This window comes from Marmota monax, unplaced genomic scaffold, assembly GCF_021218885.2.
Source record: "Marmota monax isolate L192 unplaced genomic scaffold, Marmota_monax_Labrador192_F-V1.1 WCK01_AAM20220418_F8-fsc00129, whole genome shotgun sequence".
In the NCBI taxonomy this organism is placed as follows: Eukaryota; Metazoa; Chordata; class Mammalia; order Rodentia; family Sciuridae; genus Marmota; species Marmota monax.
In genome coordinates this window covers 62,633-81,174 of record NW_026693811.1, presented here as the reverse complement: position 1 = coordinate 81,174, position 18,542 = coordinate 62,633, and the positions used below count along the sequence as shown (strand labels likewise).

The 18,542-nt window shown below is 36.3% G+C and overlaps 1 protein-coding gene across 3 annotated transcripts in view; it reads right to left on the bottom strand.

Annotated features, from left to right (window-relative positions):
• Window positions 1-18,542, bottom strand: part of LOC124105151 (plakophilin-4) — a 99,592-nt gene that overhangs the window by 29,594 nt on the left and 51,456 nt on the right. For all 3 annotated transcript variants that reach the window (XM_058584923.1, XM_058584922.1, XM_058584921.1), the window contains exons 6-8: window positions 17,123-17,343; window positions 10,102-10,230; window positions 8,528-8,741 (exon numbers count right to left, since the gene is read on the bottom strand). In XM_058584923.1, the coding sequence (XP_058440906.1) occupies window positions 8,528-8,741; window positions 10,102-10,230; window positions 17,123-17,343 (564 nt within the window). The remainder of the gene's footprint in view (window positions 1-8,527; window positions 8,742-10,101; window positions 10,231-17,122; window positions 17,344-18,542) is intronic.

Genomic DNA, 18,542 nt, shown 5'->3' with positions numbered 1-18,542 from the left:
TCACTCCCTCCTTTCTTTCTTATTGTGGCTACTAGAAAATTTAGAATTACATATGTTACATTATACTTCGGTTGGACAGAGCTGGTAAAGATCCTTGCTTGTTTGATGCCAGCCTCTGAACAAGACAGAGGTGAGGCACCTGCTCTCAAAGCCTTATGACAAACACACACAAGGTCTGAATGTCCTGCGTGGGCCAGGTAGGCTACATAGCTCCTCACGAAAACACAAAGGAGCAGGTACTACAAAGAGAATAGGAGATGTGATTTTGTCAGATCTCAAGTTTTTAGCTGGAGAATGTCTAGGAAATAATGGAGGTATATGCTAGGAGCAGGCAGGGGCCCTCAGAGAGGAGGCCCAGCTTTCTCCTGTGGGGTCCAAATCCCACACTCATTACACTGTGCTTCCTCATCCTGGACAATTTTCAAAGTATGGGAGCTTCTGTTTGGTAGACCACCATGTCTGAGTTGAAGGAAAGAGATCTCAAAGAAGCAGGGTGGAGTGGGAGAGCCCTTTGAGGCGGATCATATCTCTGGTGGAGGAGCAGGAATGGGAGGCTTAAGGAGGGGACAAGTCTGGAAGGTGGGCACAGGGACTGTAGATGGGACTAGTGGGTGGGGAGATTTCAAATGCCAGCAGAGGTGTTACTCCTGGGATAATGGTGAGGCTAATAGCCCAGGAGGGGCAGGACCTATGTTCCTAAACAGTAGTTAGGGAGGTGATGAGGACTGGAAAAAGTAAGGAGGTGAGGGGAAGGCTCAAGAGGAGAAGGAGTGCTTAGTGAGAATCTGGAGCCTGATGTAAGCTGAGGCTAGTGTTGAAGAAGAGCCAATAGCTTGCATATGTGTGAAAATATAGTGCTGCTAACAGAAATGAGAGTCGAGGGGATAGTAGTGGGGAGAGAGCAGTGCTATCAAAAATGTCTGCCATTTGTGGCTTCAGGCTAATTGCTCAAGCTTTCTACTAGGACCATGATGCCACAATAAATTATACAACTGAAATGAAATTGAAACAATGGGAAGACAATTATCATAAGAGTAAGACAAAAGTACTATCTTCAATTACAGTAAAATTCTTTCCTCTGGATAAATTCTGAGGAAAAATAAGTAATGGTTGTATATACTCATTCACAGCTCAGCAGAGGTTCCTGAAACATATCCAGTGGCCCCTGAGTCACTGAACGTGCAGTACAGTTCCTAGCTTATAGGCATGGAGCATGGCTTCCTTCTACCTGGCCCATTAGGTCTGCTGGATGCATCCCCCACTGGCTGGACTCCTGGGCAGAAAGTAGTCCTGTTGGCCCAGCCAGCATGGTGGATCCTGCCTCACTCACCCTGGTGCTCTGAGGGAATTCCTACACATAGCAGATGTGTAATCCTCATCAGGCATGGGAAAGCTCACTTCGGCTCAGGTGGGTGGTAAGAGGGTGTCACTACTTCATGTTTCAGCAGCAGAGGTGAGAGGATGCTCAGGTGGTCTGGGAAGAAAGCCTCCTAGAGGCAGTTGTATGAAACTGATGTTGGGGGCTATACCACAATGTACACAGTGTGGTCCCAAATGACACAATAGATTTGAAGGGGCTCACTCCTGCTGTAGAAATTTTTCCTCAAATGAAGGACATGAGTAATAGATCTTTAGTGTCTTTAGAGAACAAAAGTGCTAGCCTGGGTTTCTGTGATTTTTGCAGGCACAAAGGTGGATCATAGCACCGTTGAAAAGCTCTATCAATTTCCAGAGATCCATTTACAGAATTACATTTGCATTTCAATGTGTTTTTTTCTTTTTCTAGGTAATTTTACTACTTTCTGGGTATGTTGAGAGGATTACTGATACAATGTGGCTATACAGTCCTATGGTCCCGGGAAAGGCATTTCTATAGAAAATAAATAGGCTTACAATTCAGAAATGCTGACTGAGAATTGCCCATAAGGGACATAAAGGATGGTTCCTTCTGTTAGAGAAGTTAGTAAAAGGGAACAAGTTACATAAAAAGAAATGGGTGTATTGTTCTGAGGCAGAAGTGGCAGTTAGGGCAGTGGCCCCTGTCACCCTTGTCATTCTGTATGTTTCTTCAGTGTCTGACAAAGAATTAGGTCTTTCATACTATCAAAGAGATTTACCCCAGAAAGTCACTGGAGTCATATATTCCACAGCTGACTTACATGTCCCAGGAACATACTTATTCACCTGTAACTCTGCTAAATCTTCAACCTAGTTAGTGTCAGCAGCAGCTCTGAGACAAAAGAGCCTCAAGTCATAAGCTGCAGGACAACAGACAGACTCAGAAAGCATAAAGAATTGGAGGGACCTTGCCTGGTCTTCCTGGACATCTTTGTTTCAAATTTTCTCCATGTGCCATCACCTTCCTTGCACTTGCAGGCTGTCTGCCAAGGGAGCCCATGATTATGGGACCTTCCTTTTGCTGAGAATTTCTACTCTGACTGATGATGGACTATTCAAGTTCTTCTTCTTCTTCTTTTTTTTTTTTTATGGTGCTAGCGATTGAACCCAGGGCCTTGTGCATGTGAGGCAAGCACTCTACCAACTGAGCTATATCCCCAGCCCTCTTTTTTTTTCTATTCTGATACAGGGTCTTGCTATGCTGCTCAGGCTGGGCTCCCATTCTGGATCATCCTGTTTCAGCCTCCCAAGTAGTGGCTCGGATTACAGGTGCATGTCACCATGCCTGGCTGACTACCCACCCAAGTTCTATATGTGACCTTGGAACCTCCTCTCTTGACTATCTCAGTTTGCCCAGCACTCTGACGCCTACTCAGAATATGAGGTTACCTGATCAATAATTGGACGTGACCAAACTGGTGTGAAGCCCAAGAATATTCTCTTTAATACCAGGTAAAATTCAGAGTTAAGGGTGTTTTCATTCTCTTTTTGGTGATAATTTGAAAGCACCATGGAAATGACGTTTGAAAAGGCATTTAAACTCCAAGATTTGCTCCTGTTCAGTGATTCTCGGTGGCCAGGATGGCCAGAGTGGGCAGAACCAATGCCAGCCTGCACATTAGGAACTCAGCCTGAAGATTCACCTATCCAACCTTTCTGGACCGTTTCTCTTCTATAATCTAAAAGGGATGGGAGAATGTAGAACAGATTTATTTAGGGTCCTTCCCAATTCAGGGTTCTCTATAAATTAAGAGTTGGTCTTTTGATTTATTACCAATTGAACATTTAAAAAAATTGTCATTTTCTCATTATCAATTTTTATAGTTTGAAATGTTCTGGAAATGGGGGGATTCAATGAATCTAGGAATTCTGTTGTTATTGTTTTATAAAGTAGACCAAATAATGAGGACTATTACTGATTTTGGCTGGGAAGTGGGAGGGAATGCTGCTAGATTTCTGAAAAGAACTCATGCAACTCCTACCAGTTCTAATGGTCCACTAAAAATAGCACAGGAAGAAACAGCTGCCTCTTCTCTGGACCAGAGAATAAATGATTATTCAGAAGGTAGATTAATTAGGTCAAAGTTTAGTAGTGTTTCATTCTGTGATGTGATGGCAAGTAACAGTTCAAAAGGCTGAGTGTTATGTCCTCTAAGCTCCTGCTCTTCATACCATCTATTGGTTCATCTACACCTTCCTTAGTGATAACTATCATTTTATTATTAACTTACGATCTAAATAAAAATATGGAGCTAATGATCAGGAAGGAAATATGTTCTATACAGTGTCTGGAATCTACTGCAGGAAGCCCAAAGTTTCAAAATAAATACTGTGGACATATTTTACTTAGCCATATGGGTGAATAATCACTTTCTAAATTGGAAGGAATATGAGTACAGAAGTTATATGAATGAAATCTATTATTATTGAGGAACAAAGGCTACTTTTTCTTATTTAACACTAGTGTTAGGAAGAAATCAAAGTGTGATAGTTTTGGAACATTTGATGCATTAAAGCAGGTCTGCAGTTTCTGGGCAGTATCTGCAATTTCTATATTTTAAAAAGATGATGCTTTCAGAATGTTCAATAACTAGATTTTCATACTTTGTAGCTTAGAAACACTATTTAACAATCTTAACAAATGAATTCAACATCTCTTTTAGTGACAAGATGTTCCTACTTTTAATCCATAGTTTATGACCTATAAGACATTTATTTTATAACTCAACTGGGGAACAATCATACTTCATTCAGCTTTCATGTTTAAGCACCATCATGGTAAAGAGTCCCTTTGGAGTGAAAAAAAAAAAAAAATCACTCCAAGCACCCACATATATCAGCAATTACTTAAAGAAAAGCTCATTAGGTTTCAACCTGGAAAATGTTCAATACAATGAAGAAAACACAAGAATCATGTTACTTACTAGAGAACTATTTTAATTAAAAATGACAGCCATACTATCTTGGGAAAATATACTTGGCAAAAAGTATTTTTTCCCTCTTGAAAATAAAGCTGTGGCAAAAAATATAGCCCTGGGCAGTTATTACATTGAAAGCAAAGGCAAGACATATTTTAAAAAAGAATAGCTAAAATCTCTTCACTTAAATACAGTCAAACTGAAACAAAGAGGATGAGGATAAAAAGACTTTGGATTAATAACTGGGTTGAATTACTTAATATTAGGATAATGGAATACCTGGTTTCCAAGGGATAGCAATTTCTTCAAAGTATATAACAATTAGAAAACCAAAGTTCAGTTTACTTAATTAAACACGATTTAGAGTTGACTGCGGTTTTTACTGAAGACCTTTGAGACCGCACTTACAAAGGCCTGGTATTGTGCAAGGTTGGCCAGGACCATGGCACTTGTGAATATCACTGGAAGACTACTGAAATTCTGATGATATTTTGTTTTCAAAAGGGTTTTATAGGAAATAGGCAGCTGACAGGACTGGTGAATGACATGGCCACACAATCACTGTGCGGCCATGTTGGAGAAAGATGTGCTTTACTGAGTATGGGGGTACACTCTTCTCGTTAGAAGGAGTCTGGGTGGCAGGATGTAAAGCTGCACTGGTCTTCTTGCAGGGCGGTTCCTAGGCAAAATGAGCTTCTGATACGTTGTCTTCCTTACTTTCTCAAATCATAAAGAATGTCTTATTGCTTTCTGGACAATGCTGCTGCTCAGCCTTATCCCCAAGAAGTAATGAGTTCCTGTCCAAGTGGATTCAAATACATGATGGGCACTTGTATGGAAGCTGTGCAGGGATTTACTCATTGGATGGCTGACTGGATGAACAAATTTTGAGGTCCCCTTCTATCTTGTGATTCTACAACTTAAAGCCAGTCTATGAATATTTGACTTAAGGAAATGCTAATGAAAGAACTCAAGGAGCTTCTGATGTTTTTGTGTTTGAAAACATAATAGGGATTTATTTTCTTATTCTTAAATTATTACCGAACATCAGTTAAGTTTGGTAACATTAAATTTTAGGGCTGAGAAATTTGAATGAATAATTTTGTTGTCTCTATAAGTCTTTGACTAGAAATTACATACAGATACATACAGGGTGCCTGTGTGTGCACACACAGAAGCAACTCTGCCAGATTTATGTTGTGACTTTGTAGTTTAATATTAGCAAGGCAGTGTTTACATAGAAATCAAACTCAGGCCTCTGGATCAACTTCTTTACATACGACAGCTGAAGGATGTGTTTACACATGGACCAATCCTATTTCAATGTTCTGAAAGAAAAAATTACATGGGCAATCAGTCTACATATCAAAATAAATTATTTGTGGTAAAAGTATGTAGTTAAAAAGCAATTTTTAATTTTCCCTACTGTCTTTGATTATCATAAAAAATACTTCTTAAAGTCTGAAATCTACTGGCAGACATGTCCACAAAAGAAATATCAGTAGTTGTTCAGTTCATAGTATTACATTGGATGGAATACCATCTATTGGAGATATAATTCTTTTGAAATTAGAAACACTCATATCCTCTCTCCAAGGTCAGGATCCATGTCTAAAACATCTTGAGCTCTCAACAAGTATAGTAACGCACACAGGAGTGATGGAGTGATGAAATATGGAGAGAAGCATCCAAATTAGCACTCAAGTCCAGAGTGTGACCCAGATAAATTGGTACGTAAGAGCCCTTCATATTGCTGTCCAGCTTTTTTTTTTCAAATAAATTTGATTTATTTTTAAATGGGAGAAAAAAAATCACCAAAATTTCACATACCTTTTTTCCTATTCAACACTGAATCTTACAAACTCTTTGAGCTCACCCCAGGAAGGGCAATATAATAGTTTATCCCACAGGAAAAAACTCAGAAACAAATATCCAGAAAAATCTTATTTTGCTAGAGAAATAAAAAACCTGCGCTTTAGGGATATAAGGACCAAACCATGAAATAAATGGCTAGCCAATGAAAAGAGACACAAATTTGGGTAGAAGCTGTGTTTCTAGTATCAGGCTGTCCCCAGCACATTGCTGATCACTCAAGGAGCACACACACATCATTCTGCAGCTTTGTGACCACACAAGTGTGTTACTGTGGGAAGGTACTTGGACATTATACACTAAGTTCAAAGTAAGGGGAAAATAAATAACAAAAAAGAAAGAAAGCACTCACATACTGCAAGTAACACTGTCTTCTGAATAGTCAGCTTCAGGTGAATTTTTGGACATAAATATAGTTGACTGTATTGAGTTCTAGGATGCATGTAACTGTATTCTTTGTTATTAATCCTATTTAGCTTGTTTTCTTTTTCATTCTATGTACACATACATATGAATGTGTAATTTTTTTTTTTTTTTTGGCATGAGAGGTAGGTCTACATAAAGGCAGACAGTCCATTTCAAAGTTTAAGATTACAGATAAAGTATATCTTATGTTTAGTATGTAAATTTCATGCCTTATTGGGAGTAAGGAAATATTAATGCTGTATTCTGAACATTTATATATTACAAGAAAATTGATTGCCCTTAGATATTAGATGCAAGATGGTTTGCTACATTCCCAAGTGTTACTGAATTATATCTGACAAAACTTACAACTTTGATTTCATAGTGGAAGCCAGCAGGGAAAGGGATTAATTTCGAAGAAATGTTAAAAATTTGAAATTAAACATCTCAAGCAGGAAAAACTGCATACCAAATATGAAACAAATACCCAACTATCCACCACCATCTAAATTTATCAAATATTAACATTTTGTCTTGTTTCAGATTTCTCTAAAAAAATAGTGTTTGAATATATTCCCTACCCATTTTCTTCTCTCCATCTTGCAGAGGTAATCGCTTTCATGAATCTTTTTATAATTCCAATTAGAAATTTTAACTTTATTTCATGTGCTTATTTTAAAAAATAATGCATAGTTTCAATCTACATATTTTAAAATTTTATTCCAACAGCATCATATCGCAGCTATCATTCTGGAAATGTTTCAAGCTTTATCTGTGTTTCTATATAGAGCTCTAATGTGCGGATTTTACTCTTGTATGTGGTTTCACTGTACAAGGGTACTGCAATTTATTTAACCATTCTTCTGCCATTACATACTTGGTATTTCTCCTGAGTTTTCTACAATAAGCAATACTGTCATTAATTGCTCCCCCTACAGAATCATCCCTCTATCTCAACCTCATGTACTCCTGAATACAATTGTTGACACTGCAAAGTCCAATCTCCCAAGACAGGGTCACTCTCTCCTCCCTGTCTTCCCCCACTCCACCATGAAATATTTTTCTAACCATCCCCTCTTCTCTGTCTTGCCCCTCCCTGTACCACCAGACTGGCAACCTTCTTATAGGTCTCCTAGGCATAGGCTAGGACCCTTGGAATCAATCCTCTACTTTCTAACCCTGCTGAAAGAACACATGTAAAAGCCTAAGCTGACCATGCCAAGCCATAATGTCCTCATTGACAAGTAAGTGCCTCCTCAAAGTTCCTTAAAATAGGCTCTCGTCTATTACCAGCCTTATTTGCCTCCAAAAGTTTTATAACACAGCATCCCCCTCCTGCTGGTTGGAGGAGTAGATGACTCCTACGTTGGGTCTCAGTCTCTGTTTGTGCCTGAATATATCCCTCCTGTTTACCCTGCTAACGTTCCTCTTCCTTTAGGTCAACTTAGATTTCATATTATCCTGGGAACTTTTCTATCTATCCTCTGTGCCTCCTGAACTTTCTCCTGAGTCATAGCATTTGGCCACATTTCCTCTGAAACCCACAGAACCACTATGTTCCTCCCCAGGCTGAGTGCTATGTGACGACAGGGATTGTGCTATATTCCCCTTATATCCCTGGGGCCTAGCAAAGTGATTAGGAATGTAAACAGGCATTCAGGCACTGGTGAACTGAAGTGGAAGGGGGCCAATCCATTAAGTGTATTTTATTTTCATAATAAAGGAGACCCAGTCTATTTAAAATAAGTAGGTTTACTATAGCTGATATGCATTGATAAGTTCAATAACTGATACTAATAGAAATGACCCTATAGCACTGCAAATGCCTTCTGAATCATTAGATTAACTCATACCAAGCCTTCTTCACTATCTAGGCATAGCCTAGATATTGTTTTCAATATCTTCTCTAGGAAAACATCACATTCTATACCTACCTGTAACAAGCTCCCGTACTTCTGCATCAATAGATTTTCTCAATAGTCGCAACAAGGCAGGTATCCCACCAACATTCTTCATTGCTATTTTATTTTCATCTGTGGACTTGCCAAAAACAAGGTTTCGGAGGGCACCACAAGCATTCTTCTGAACTTCCAAAACTCTGTGGTCCAAAAGGTCAACCAGATGCTTGATTCCCCCTAGTCTATACACCTAGAATGAAAAATGTACCAGGCCTAAGTGATATGTGATTGAGTAGTGATCAAATAAGTCTGTTATGGAGAGATCATTTCAGAAGGTTACTTTCTATTCTAAATAGCATGTCTTTTGTAAATTCTGAGGATGCTCTCTAGGACAATGTTCCTTTCCTGGGTTCCTGACTTTAAAATGAGATGGGAGACCCTGGTGGATTAACATCCTCATGTAGGCAGCACAGCTCTTTGCCAGCCCTTTGAACGTACACTGGGAGTTATAATCTCACTCCAGAAGTGCAATGAGCAAATACGCAAACACAATAAAGATGTATGCAGGGCTAGGGACATCACAGGAAAGAAGTTTTGATTAACCTCATTTAGTTTCTAGAATGGGCTCTCTAGAATAGGCTACTCTTCCTACATTTTCTGTTTGTCATTTCATCAGCATATTATTTGAATGTTTCTGGGATTTATTTACTACATTCACCTTTAGGTCTGTAGCTGCTATTTTGTTTTGCACATTAAACTGGTGAAAAATACTTTACTTCCATATGGCAGTGGTGGTGGTGGGGGGACCTAAAATGTTAATGTAACAGAACACTAACCAATATCCAGTAACTTGCTGTGCTTCTATAAATATCCAAAACTTCAAAATCCGAAGAAAAATATTCTAATATTTAGCATAAAGTTTATAAATCCTTTGTAACTTAATTTCAGTTGCCACTGATCTTGACTAGATCTCAAGAAATATATGAGTTCACTAGTTTCATAAGTTTTATAATTTTTATCTAATAGATTTGAAAAAATATTTCTACAATGCAGGTTAAATTGATTTTTGCTCATGTTTTATAAATAAGCTAACAAAGTGGATGCATGATTCAACAAGGCTGAAAGTGCTCCAGGAACTGAAATGTATAGTTAAAAAGTAAAAGAGGGGGCTGGGAAGGTAGCTCAGTGGTAGAGCGCTTACCTCACACACATGAGGTACTGGGTTCGATCTTCAGCACCATATAGATAAATAAAATAAAGATACTGTGGTTCAACTACAACTAAAAAATAAATGTTTAACTAAATAAATAAATGAACGAAGATATTGTGTCCATGTACAACTAAAAAACATTAAAAAAAGGAAGTAAAAGAGTATATAGAATCAAAATGTCTCTTCACAAAGCATCTGGTAATTTCTTGTTTTTTTTTTTTTTTCTTTTCTTTTTGGTGGTGCTGGGGACAGAACCCAGAGCCTTGCGCATGCTAAGAATATACTCTATCACTAAGCTACCTCTCTGGCCCCTGATAATTTCTTAAATATGCAAGCATCTGGCTGCTAAGTGGAAAAGCACTATCTTCCCCCAAGTCATCCTCAGCACTGAGTCTGGTACCTCCATCTTCACTTTGTTGTCACCAAAGCATAGGTGCTGCAGGTAGGCTGCTGCATTTGCCTGGACGGACGGGAACTGGTGCTGCAGCATGTGAATGACTTCAGGCAACTCAGGATCGCGCCAGGCAAACTCCCTACAAGAGAAAAACATGACTTCAGAATGGAAGGTCTATGTGGTAATAACACACTGAACAAAATATTTGCTATAAGGAAAAAAGCTCCAGCTGAGACAAAAATTGGAAGCTTCAAGAATCCTAAAATACATATACATATCTAATTCCCCACCCCTACCTTTCCCCCTCATGAACATACAGAGGCCTAGATATTTATGATTTTAAAGAAATTATAACATGCAGACACTCAGAAAGAAATTCAGGGGAACAAAGGAAATTCTTAATATGGGTAACTTCCACTCAGTGTTCCTCCTCCTGATTCTAATTTTATATCTTTCTACCTATGTAAGAAATCTGCAGAAGCAAGACTCATGTAAACAAGTGCACTTGAACTAAGTGAGATGACATGCCTGAGGAGAGAGACAGTGGGAAAGGACAGAGCTGGCGTCAGCAGACAAAACACAAACACTGTGGGCACGCTGATTCTTGAAAAACTTAAAATTTACAGGTAACTCTTGATTATAAAACAGAAACACAGACAATTAAAAAAGGAAAAAAAATATTTTATCAGTAATCCTGAATCCAGAAAACAAAACAAAACAAAACAAAAACCCACTGTTGACATTTTCTGGTCTTTTTTTCTCTATATGTGTGCACGCATGCCCATGTGTGGGTAAAGCATATATATATTTTTTTCTAAAAAACTGTATTATTATTAGATAGCACTTAATATGTCATGAGCACCTATTTTGCCAGGCACTATTCTAGGTATTTTATACATATTAATTCACTTATTTTTATAGTAACCTCATAGATATGAAGTTGAGGAAGAAAGGCTAAGTAGTGGATTACATAGCTGATTAACAACACAGCAACATCTGGACTTGGGAGTTGCCCGAAGCCTGTGCCTCAACCACTACATTAAACCATTTTTTTTAAATATAAGGAGTATTATGATCCTACTATTTATAGATTCTTTTATACTTTGCTTTTTTAAGGGGACATCACATTATCAAATTTTTCTGATGCTATTTGACTGGCCTACACTTTGGGATCCTTATTGTATATGATTTTGCTTATATCATGTCAAGACCAGGTTTTTAGAAAATGGTTCATAGAACAGCAAATATGCAGACTTTCACTAAGGGATGTTGTTAACTGTTAATCAAAAAATTAATTAACATGAATAAACCTTTAAAATTAACATCCCAATGATAGTTTATTGCCTAGTTTTTAAAGCCTTGGAGTTTTACTTGGTCTGGGAAGGCCTCAAAGCATTAACCTGCTAATCCACTGTAAAGGGCCAGGTCATTACATTCCTGCACACATACATATAGACCATCCATCCCAACAAATATTTAGTGAATTCTCACTATGAGTGCCATAGTAGGTTCTGGGGTTATAGATATTTAAAAAGGCATGCTTTTATATACAGGGCCAGTCATGCCAAACTAAAAATTTTACTTTTAATAATAATAAGCAGTTTTCATTAGTTGAGTTTACTTGCATCAGGTATTGCGTTAAGGATTTTACACTCATCTCATTTACCTTTACTTATACTGTTGACTCATGAGGTAAGTACTACTAAGTATCATTAGAAACAAACAAGGAACTAGGGATTAGTAATTAAGTGATACTTTAGTAAAATCCAGGTAGTCTAAATATATAAATCTCCACACACAAAGAACAGAAGAATAATGGAGGTTTGAATCAGGAGAATGAGAAGATGAGACACGGGCACATTTATATGGAAGATAACTCTGGTGGCCAAGCAGAGAATGTACTAGAATCCAGAAAGACTAGTAGTAAGGAGACTATTCACTGTACACACAGGAATCCACAGTTGCTTAAAACAGAGCCATCTTTGATTCTTCTCCTTTCTTTATCTTCCTCATCCAATTAATCAGTGGGCTTTGTTGACTGTCTCTGAAATATTTAATATAAACCAATGAATCCATTCTTTCCATTTTTCCTAGATTACTTGGTTTTAACAGTCTCCTACATGTTCTCTCTGCTTCAAATAGCACCCCTTCCCCAATTCATTCTTTCTATAGTAGCCAGATGATCTAAAAATTGAAGTCAGGAGTGAACTGGAGATTTCTGATTTGGGAGACAGGCTGAATGATACCATCATTAATAGACATTAAAAATACAGCAAATGCCTAAAGAGGCAGAATCATGCAGCTGAAACAAAACAAAAACCCAAACAAAGAATTTAAAGTTAGGTTACCTAGCTTTACATTTTGGACTGTTCAGTTACTGTTATTTTGAAAACCAGGCCAGGTATGGTAGTGCACACCTATAATCCAAGGGGCTTTGGGAGGCTGAGGCAGGAGTATCATGAGTTCAAAGCCAGCTTCAGCTACTTAGAGAGGCCCTAACAACTCAGTGAGAGCCTGTCTCTAAATAAAAGATAAAAAGAGCTGGGGATTGGTTAAGTGCCACTGGATTCAACCCTCAGTACCAAAAACCAAAGACACACACACACAAAAACAAAAAATAAAAACCAGTTCATTATTTGGAGTTTCAGTTTCCCCATATATAAAATAGGTACAAAAAACTATTATTCCTACCTTCTTCATAGGTTGGCTGTGACAATGAAATATGATGGTGTATATTAAAATATTTTATATGTTTTGAATTATAACAGGTGTTTTATTAACATCCATTATCCCTGAAAACTGAGCTTTTCTAAATAGGAGAATTCTATATAATACTTTTCCTTTTTTGCACTGAAACTATGTTAACCATTTTTGATGAAAATCTGTATAAAACCTATTATGTAAATCTATACTGTAATTAATAGTACAAGGAGTGTGGTTCAATTTTCCTTGATGACTGACAATGATTACAAATATACATTTCTGTCCTCTTTAAATGGTACAGTGGTCAAGATTTCCTGACATTCCTGGGAGCTATGGGGGCCAGATAACACAAAAGGGCTTCTAGCTAGAGCAGAACAATTAGGCTTGGTTGACATCAATTCTAACCTTTAAGATCAGCAAATTGACACTGGTTGTGTGCTGGTTGGATGGTACTGATGCCTGATAGGATTTGCTTCATTAAAACCTAAGCCTAGACTTCTGTTTTCAGCCACGATACCTAACTGGTTCTGGATTTTGCTTTACCATAAACAATGATAAAACCAAGGTAAATGTGTGATGAAACTGTTTTTAGGCTCTGAACAACAGGCAGCAATGAAATTCTGGAGGAGGGAAACAACCAAGCAATCCCATATGCACATGCTTGGCTTTCTGCCTAGTGGCACTTTCTGGGGCATGGTACAGGAGGCTAAGTCCAAGAAGTACATGACTGACTCAATAAGGTGAGGGGGAAACGCTGGAATTTGATGATGCCCAGGTAGTTATACTATGCAGAGTATAGTATAACTACCTGGGGAAGAAGGGAATATGCAGAGGTAACTCTACAAGTCTGTGTGGGAACCATCCACAATCCTTAGCTGAACACTGGACAGTGTGTGGGCAGAGCACAGAAACATATCTGGTACGGAGGGTTGCTGCATGACTGAGAGCTGAAAGTATACTAGGTATACTAGTTAGAGTGAAGATCTTGCTCAGCACCTCAGGAATTTAGTTAAAAAAATTTTTTTTATAAAGGCCAAGTGTGAGGAGTAAAGATCAATAAGGAATACACTGTGGGGCTAAAATGAAACTGAAATAGACCTGACAAGGAATAAAACTAATTTTGACAGATTCAAAAAGATTTCCTAGTAATTTAGTTATCTGCTACAACAAAATTTAGCTTTCTAACAGAAGACAGTATAATCCAGATTCTCTATAATGTATCAGCCACAACAGTTAGCATATAATCTAAATTAATAGGCATGAGAAAAAACAGAGATATATGATATATGATAATATATCAATAGAAAAATAACCAGGGACAACCCACATGTTGGAATTATAAGAGGAGGAACTCAAAATAATAACATAAATGTGCCCAAAGACTTAAAGAAAGAGATGTGTATAAGGTGTGAATAGCTGGAGAATCTTATCAGAGACTGGAAAGTATGAAAACAGAACCAGGTTGACTTAAACTAAACACATGGACTCCCATTAATATGTACAATTAATACATGCTAATCAAAAATCAAAACAAAAAGAATAAAATTCAAGTGTTTGAAATGAAAAAAAAAATCACTGGATAGGCTTAACAGATTGGAGACTGCAGAAAGAAAGCATAATAAATTTGAAGACAGATCAATAATAAATAACCAACTAGAAAAATACAGAAAAAAAGATTCATTTTTTTTGTTTTTGTTTTTAACTAAAGAACAGAGCTTAATTAATTTGTGAAATAACAAAGTAATCTTATATGTGTAACTGGGGTCCCAGAAGGAGAGAGTTTGGGGTGGAAAACAAATTTAAATAAATAATGGCTGAAAATTACCAAACTACATTTCAAGATCTCAGTGAAGCCCAAGCAGGTTAAATGCAAACTTAAGCCCATCAAAGTAAAACTGCTGGAAGCAATAGAAAACTGAAGATAGAAGACCCATAACATGAGAATGATATAAATGGTGTCTGATTTCTCATCAGAAACAATGGAGGTCTAAAGACAAAGAATAACATCTTTTAGAGCACTGAAAGGAAAAAAAAAAAAAAAATCCATACTTGTAAATCCCAAACTTTATATATAGTGAACCATCCTTTAAAGATGTAATAATGAGTGAAATAAAAACATTTTCAGATACACTAAAGCTGAGATAATTTTTTGCGAGTAGACATGCACGCAACATGAGGAAGATTAAAGGTGATTGTTCAGACTGAAGCAAAATTAGCTGAACTGGAAACTTGAATTTATAGAGAATTCTAAATAGTAAAAAGGTGGGTGAATATAAGTGACCATCATTTTTATTTCCCTTTAAAAGACAATTATTTTTAGTAAAAATAACACTGTATATTGTAGGTTTATAAATGTATGCAGAAGTAAAATATGTGCTTATATAAAAGTCAAGGGGATGGTAAACGGAAATATACTGTTGAATGTCACATAATGGGCCGTGCTCAGAAGGAGGACAGGGAATGCTATCATTCTGAAATATCACTGCCACTTTCCATAGGAAATACTTTTATACTGACGGCATCATTTGTACTACTAATAAATCTGGCTTCTAAGCAGACTACTACAAATGAAACCTCACAGATTTCCTTTTACATAGTAAACATCAATAACTTCTTTAGTCCTACAGAGAATTTTTCAGACTAATTATTATTTAGCATTAATGGGAAAGAAAAGTTGATAGTGAATAAAAGTATTACTTAAAATTGCTATTTTCAAAACTGAAAAATAACAGTTGTCATGGACTTTTTATTTTGGTTTAAGTATTTGAACCTCAAATTTACCTGAATTCCAGTTTCAGCTGGAATAAATGCACCTATTATTATAAAATAATCATTTATTCATCTTATGAAACGCATTATCAGAAAGCTTTCACATAATCAAAGCTAGCCATAATACTTTTATGCATTAGACTATGAAATTATCATACCATGAATAGCTGAAGTATATTATCATACATGAAATTCTTGTTTATAGTCAATCATCTCCTAGTAGAGGTCAAAACTGAAGTCTTCAGGGGCATATACTAAACTCAAAGCTCTAATCACACTTCATTGCTTTTGTAGGCAGCTATTTATTTTCTCTGCAGGTCTAGCCAAGGTATGGCCTAAATTATAATTCAAAACCCTTTAGGGAATTTCTGCATCTATTTAGGTGCCCTAGTCTTTTGAAGATTTAACAAAATGAAATAATGTAAGAGTATTAATGACAATTATATAGGAGATGCTATTAAAAAAATTCTTGTTAAAAAATTCCTTAAAATGACAAAAAGGTAGCAAACAGGAATAGAAGAACCAAATGTATGTACAAACCTCAAAGAATTTTGGACATAAAAGTGAATAGGTGAGGTGGTTTTAGTGTAGTGGTCTTTCCATTCAACTCTATAATACCTTTAGTTATTTTGTTTTAAGGACCAAAATCTCATTCATTTTAATTCACATTCATTCGGATTAGCTGGTAGGTTGCTAAGAATGAACTGATAATTTTATTAATTTCCCAGTAAAACAACTATTTTTGTGGGTGAAGTATGAATGAAATCTTGCTAATACATGCCTTAAAATAACACCAAAGCTGCATAAAACCTGGAAACATTTTCACTTTTTCAGAAATGAAAATTCTTTTAATTTTGAAATATACTGATTTATTTCCTGAATATAGTAAATGACTTTCATTAAAGATGAGACCAGTTTTTCAAAATCAATCAAGTACTAAAGGACTCACAGTTACCTTAAAAAATATTGTCTACATGGCCAAAGTTAAAAAAGAAAAAAAAAAAAAAAAGGAAACATCTATTATTTGTCAAATATTTTTTGCTTAGGACATATGACAATTTCTTGTAAGTTTGTAAGTAATTTTCTTCTAAAATGTCAAAAAGCTTTTCAAAGGACTTAGTTAATGACACCTCTATAGCACTGACCAAATGATTAAAAATATACACCATATTGGTCTTTCACAGTTTAGAATAACATAAATTTTCTGAAGTCTTTGTCTAAGAAGTCAGTCAGGAAAAGGGAACAGGGATGAAATGATCCTTCAAAGTCTTTTGTTTAATTCTAGTTAGTTGCCTGGCTCAAGTGTTTGAATGATGAATGCTGCAGATACTCCCATAGATCTGTGCATTCCCTAACTTATAATTAAAGCATGGAAAGAGGTAATCTGTCTTTAAAATGAAATTAGCCTCACTGACCTTACACAGCTGGAACACAACTGGATGTATTACAGATAAGAAATACTGATATTATAATAGACATGACAACCTAAAATGTCAGAGTGAAAGAATGGCTAACTTCTGATATACCGTAGCACTCTGGAGACCCCGACTGGTACTTGCCTGGGGTCTTTCTGGATGCTGTCTATTGACGGGGATCTGGTGGTACCATCATCAGCTGGCGCTGCATGCTGAAGCCTGTTGTAATTGCACTCTTGTACTCGGTATTGTATTGGCCTGTAGGGCTCCGCATAGGTAGCTGTTGTGTTTAGAGTATAATTATTTCTTTGGTATGTAAGGGTACTCCGTTGGCTGGATGTCCTTTGTAGATTTCCAACACCTACCAAAAAGTCAACATTTTAAAAAAGATTAGTGTGTTCTCCATGAGGTCATCCTTTTTTTCTCCTCTCACAGCACTGGGGATTGAACTCAGGGGTGCTTAACCACTGAGCTACATCCCTAGACTGTTTTTTATGTTTTATTTTGAGATAGGGTCTCACTAAGTTGCTGGAGCCAGCCTTAAACTTGTGATCGTCCTGCCTCTGCTTCCTGAGTGGCCACAGGAATGTACCACCATGCATGGCATGAGGTCAGACTTTTAAAAGGTAAACATTTTTTTTTTTTTTAAATTTAAGAAGGATTAGAGTTTTAGGCAATTGTATAAATTGTTTCCTTTTAGATTTTTACAAATCTAGCTCACTAACACTAAAAAAGGGACTTAATTTTTAATATATGAACAATATTATGGTAATTTTATTAGCAGGAAAGAACAAAATTAAACTATAAATCTGCTTATATAATAGGTCTTAACGTGTTTATTAAGATTCAGTAACTTAAAAGTCCAAGAGAAATACAAGAAATTAATCTCAAAAATAAATGATAAAAGCAAAATTTCATTACTTTCATTTTAGTGATAAATAACATCTTTATTTAAATTTGTAAATAACTGAAACCATCAAACTTTTCAATACTTAGTGTACACAGGTTACTTATTTTGATATACACTTTATTTCTAGACCTATAGATCTTGATAAATCTATTTCACAATAAAGACTGATATATCAATTATTCTATAGATACTCCCATAAATTAATGTGTGATGATATATATATATATATATATATATATATATATATATATATATATATATAAATATAAACAATGTCCACTGTGTTTAACATTTCTGTACTAATTATTGCAACAGGTATCACTCCAATGATTGTATACATATTTTTTTGGGCATTACAAATATTTTAACACTGTTTCTTTAAAAAAAATTTTTTTTTTTAGTTGTAGATGGACACAATATCTTTATTTTTATTAGTTTATTTTTATTTTATTCTGGAAACCAAACTCAGGGCCTTATGCATGCAAGGCAAGCACTAGACCACTGAGCTACAACTCCAGCCCTGTTTCTTAATTCTACTATAGAAATTCCCTACTTATAGAAAATAAAAATAAGTAATATATTTCTTACTAACATCTAGTCAAAATTGGTACATTCTACTAGAAGAAAAACCTCTCAGTGGACTAAGCTGT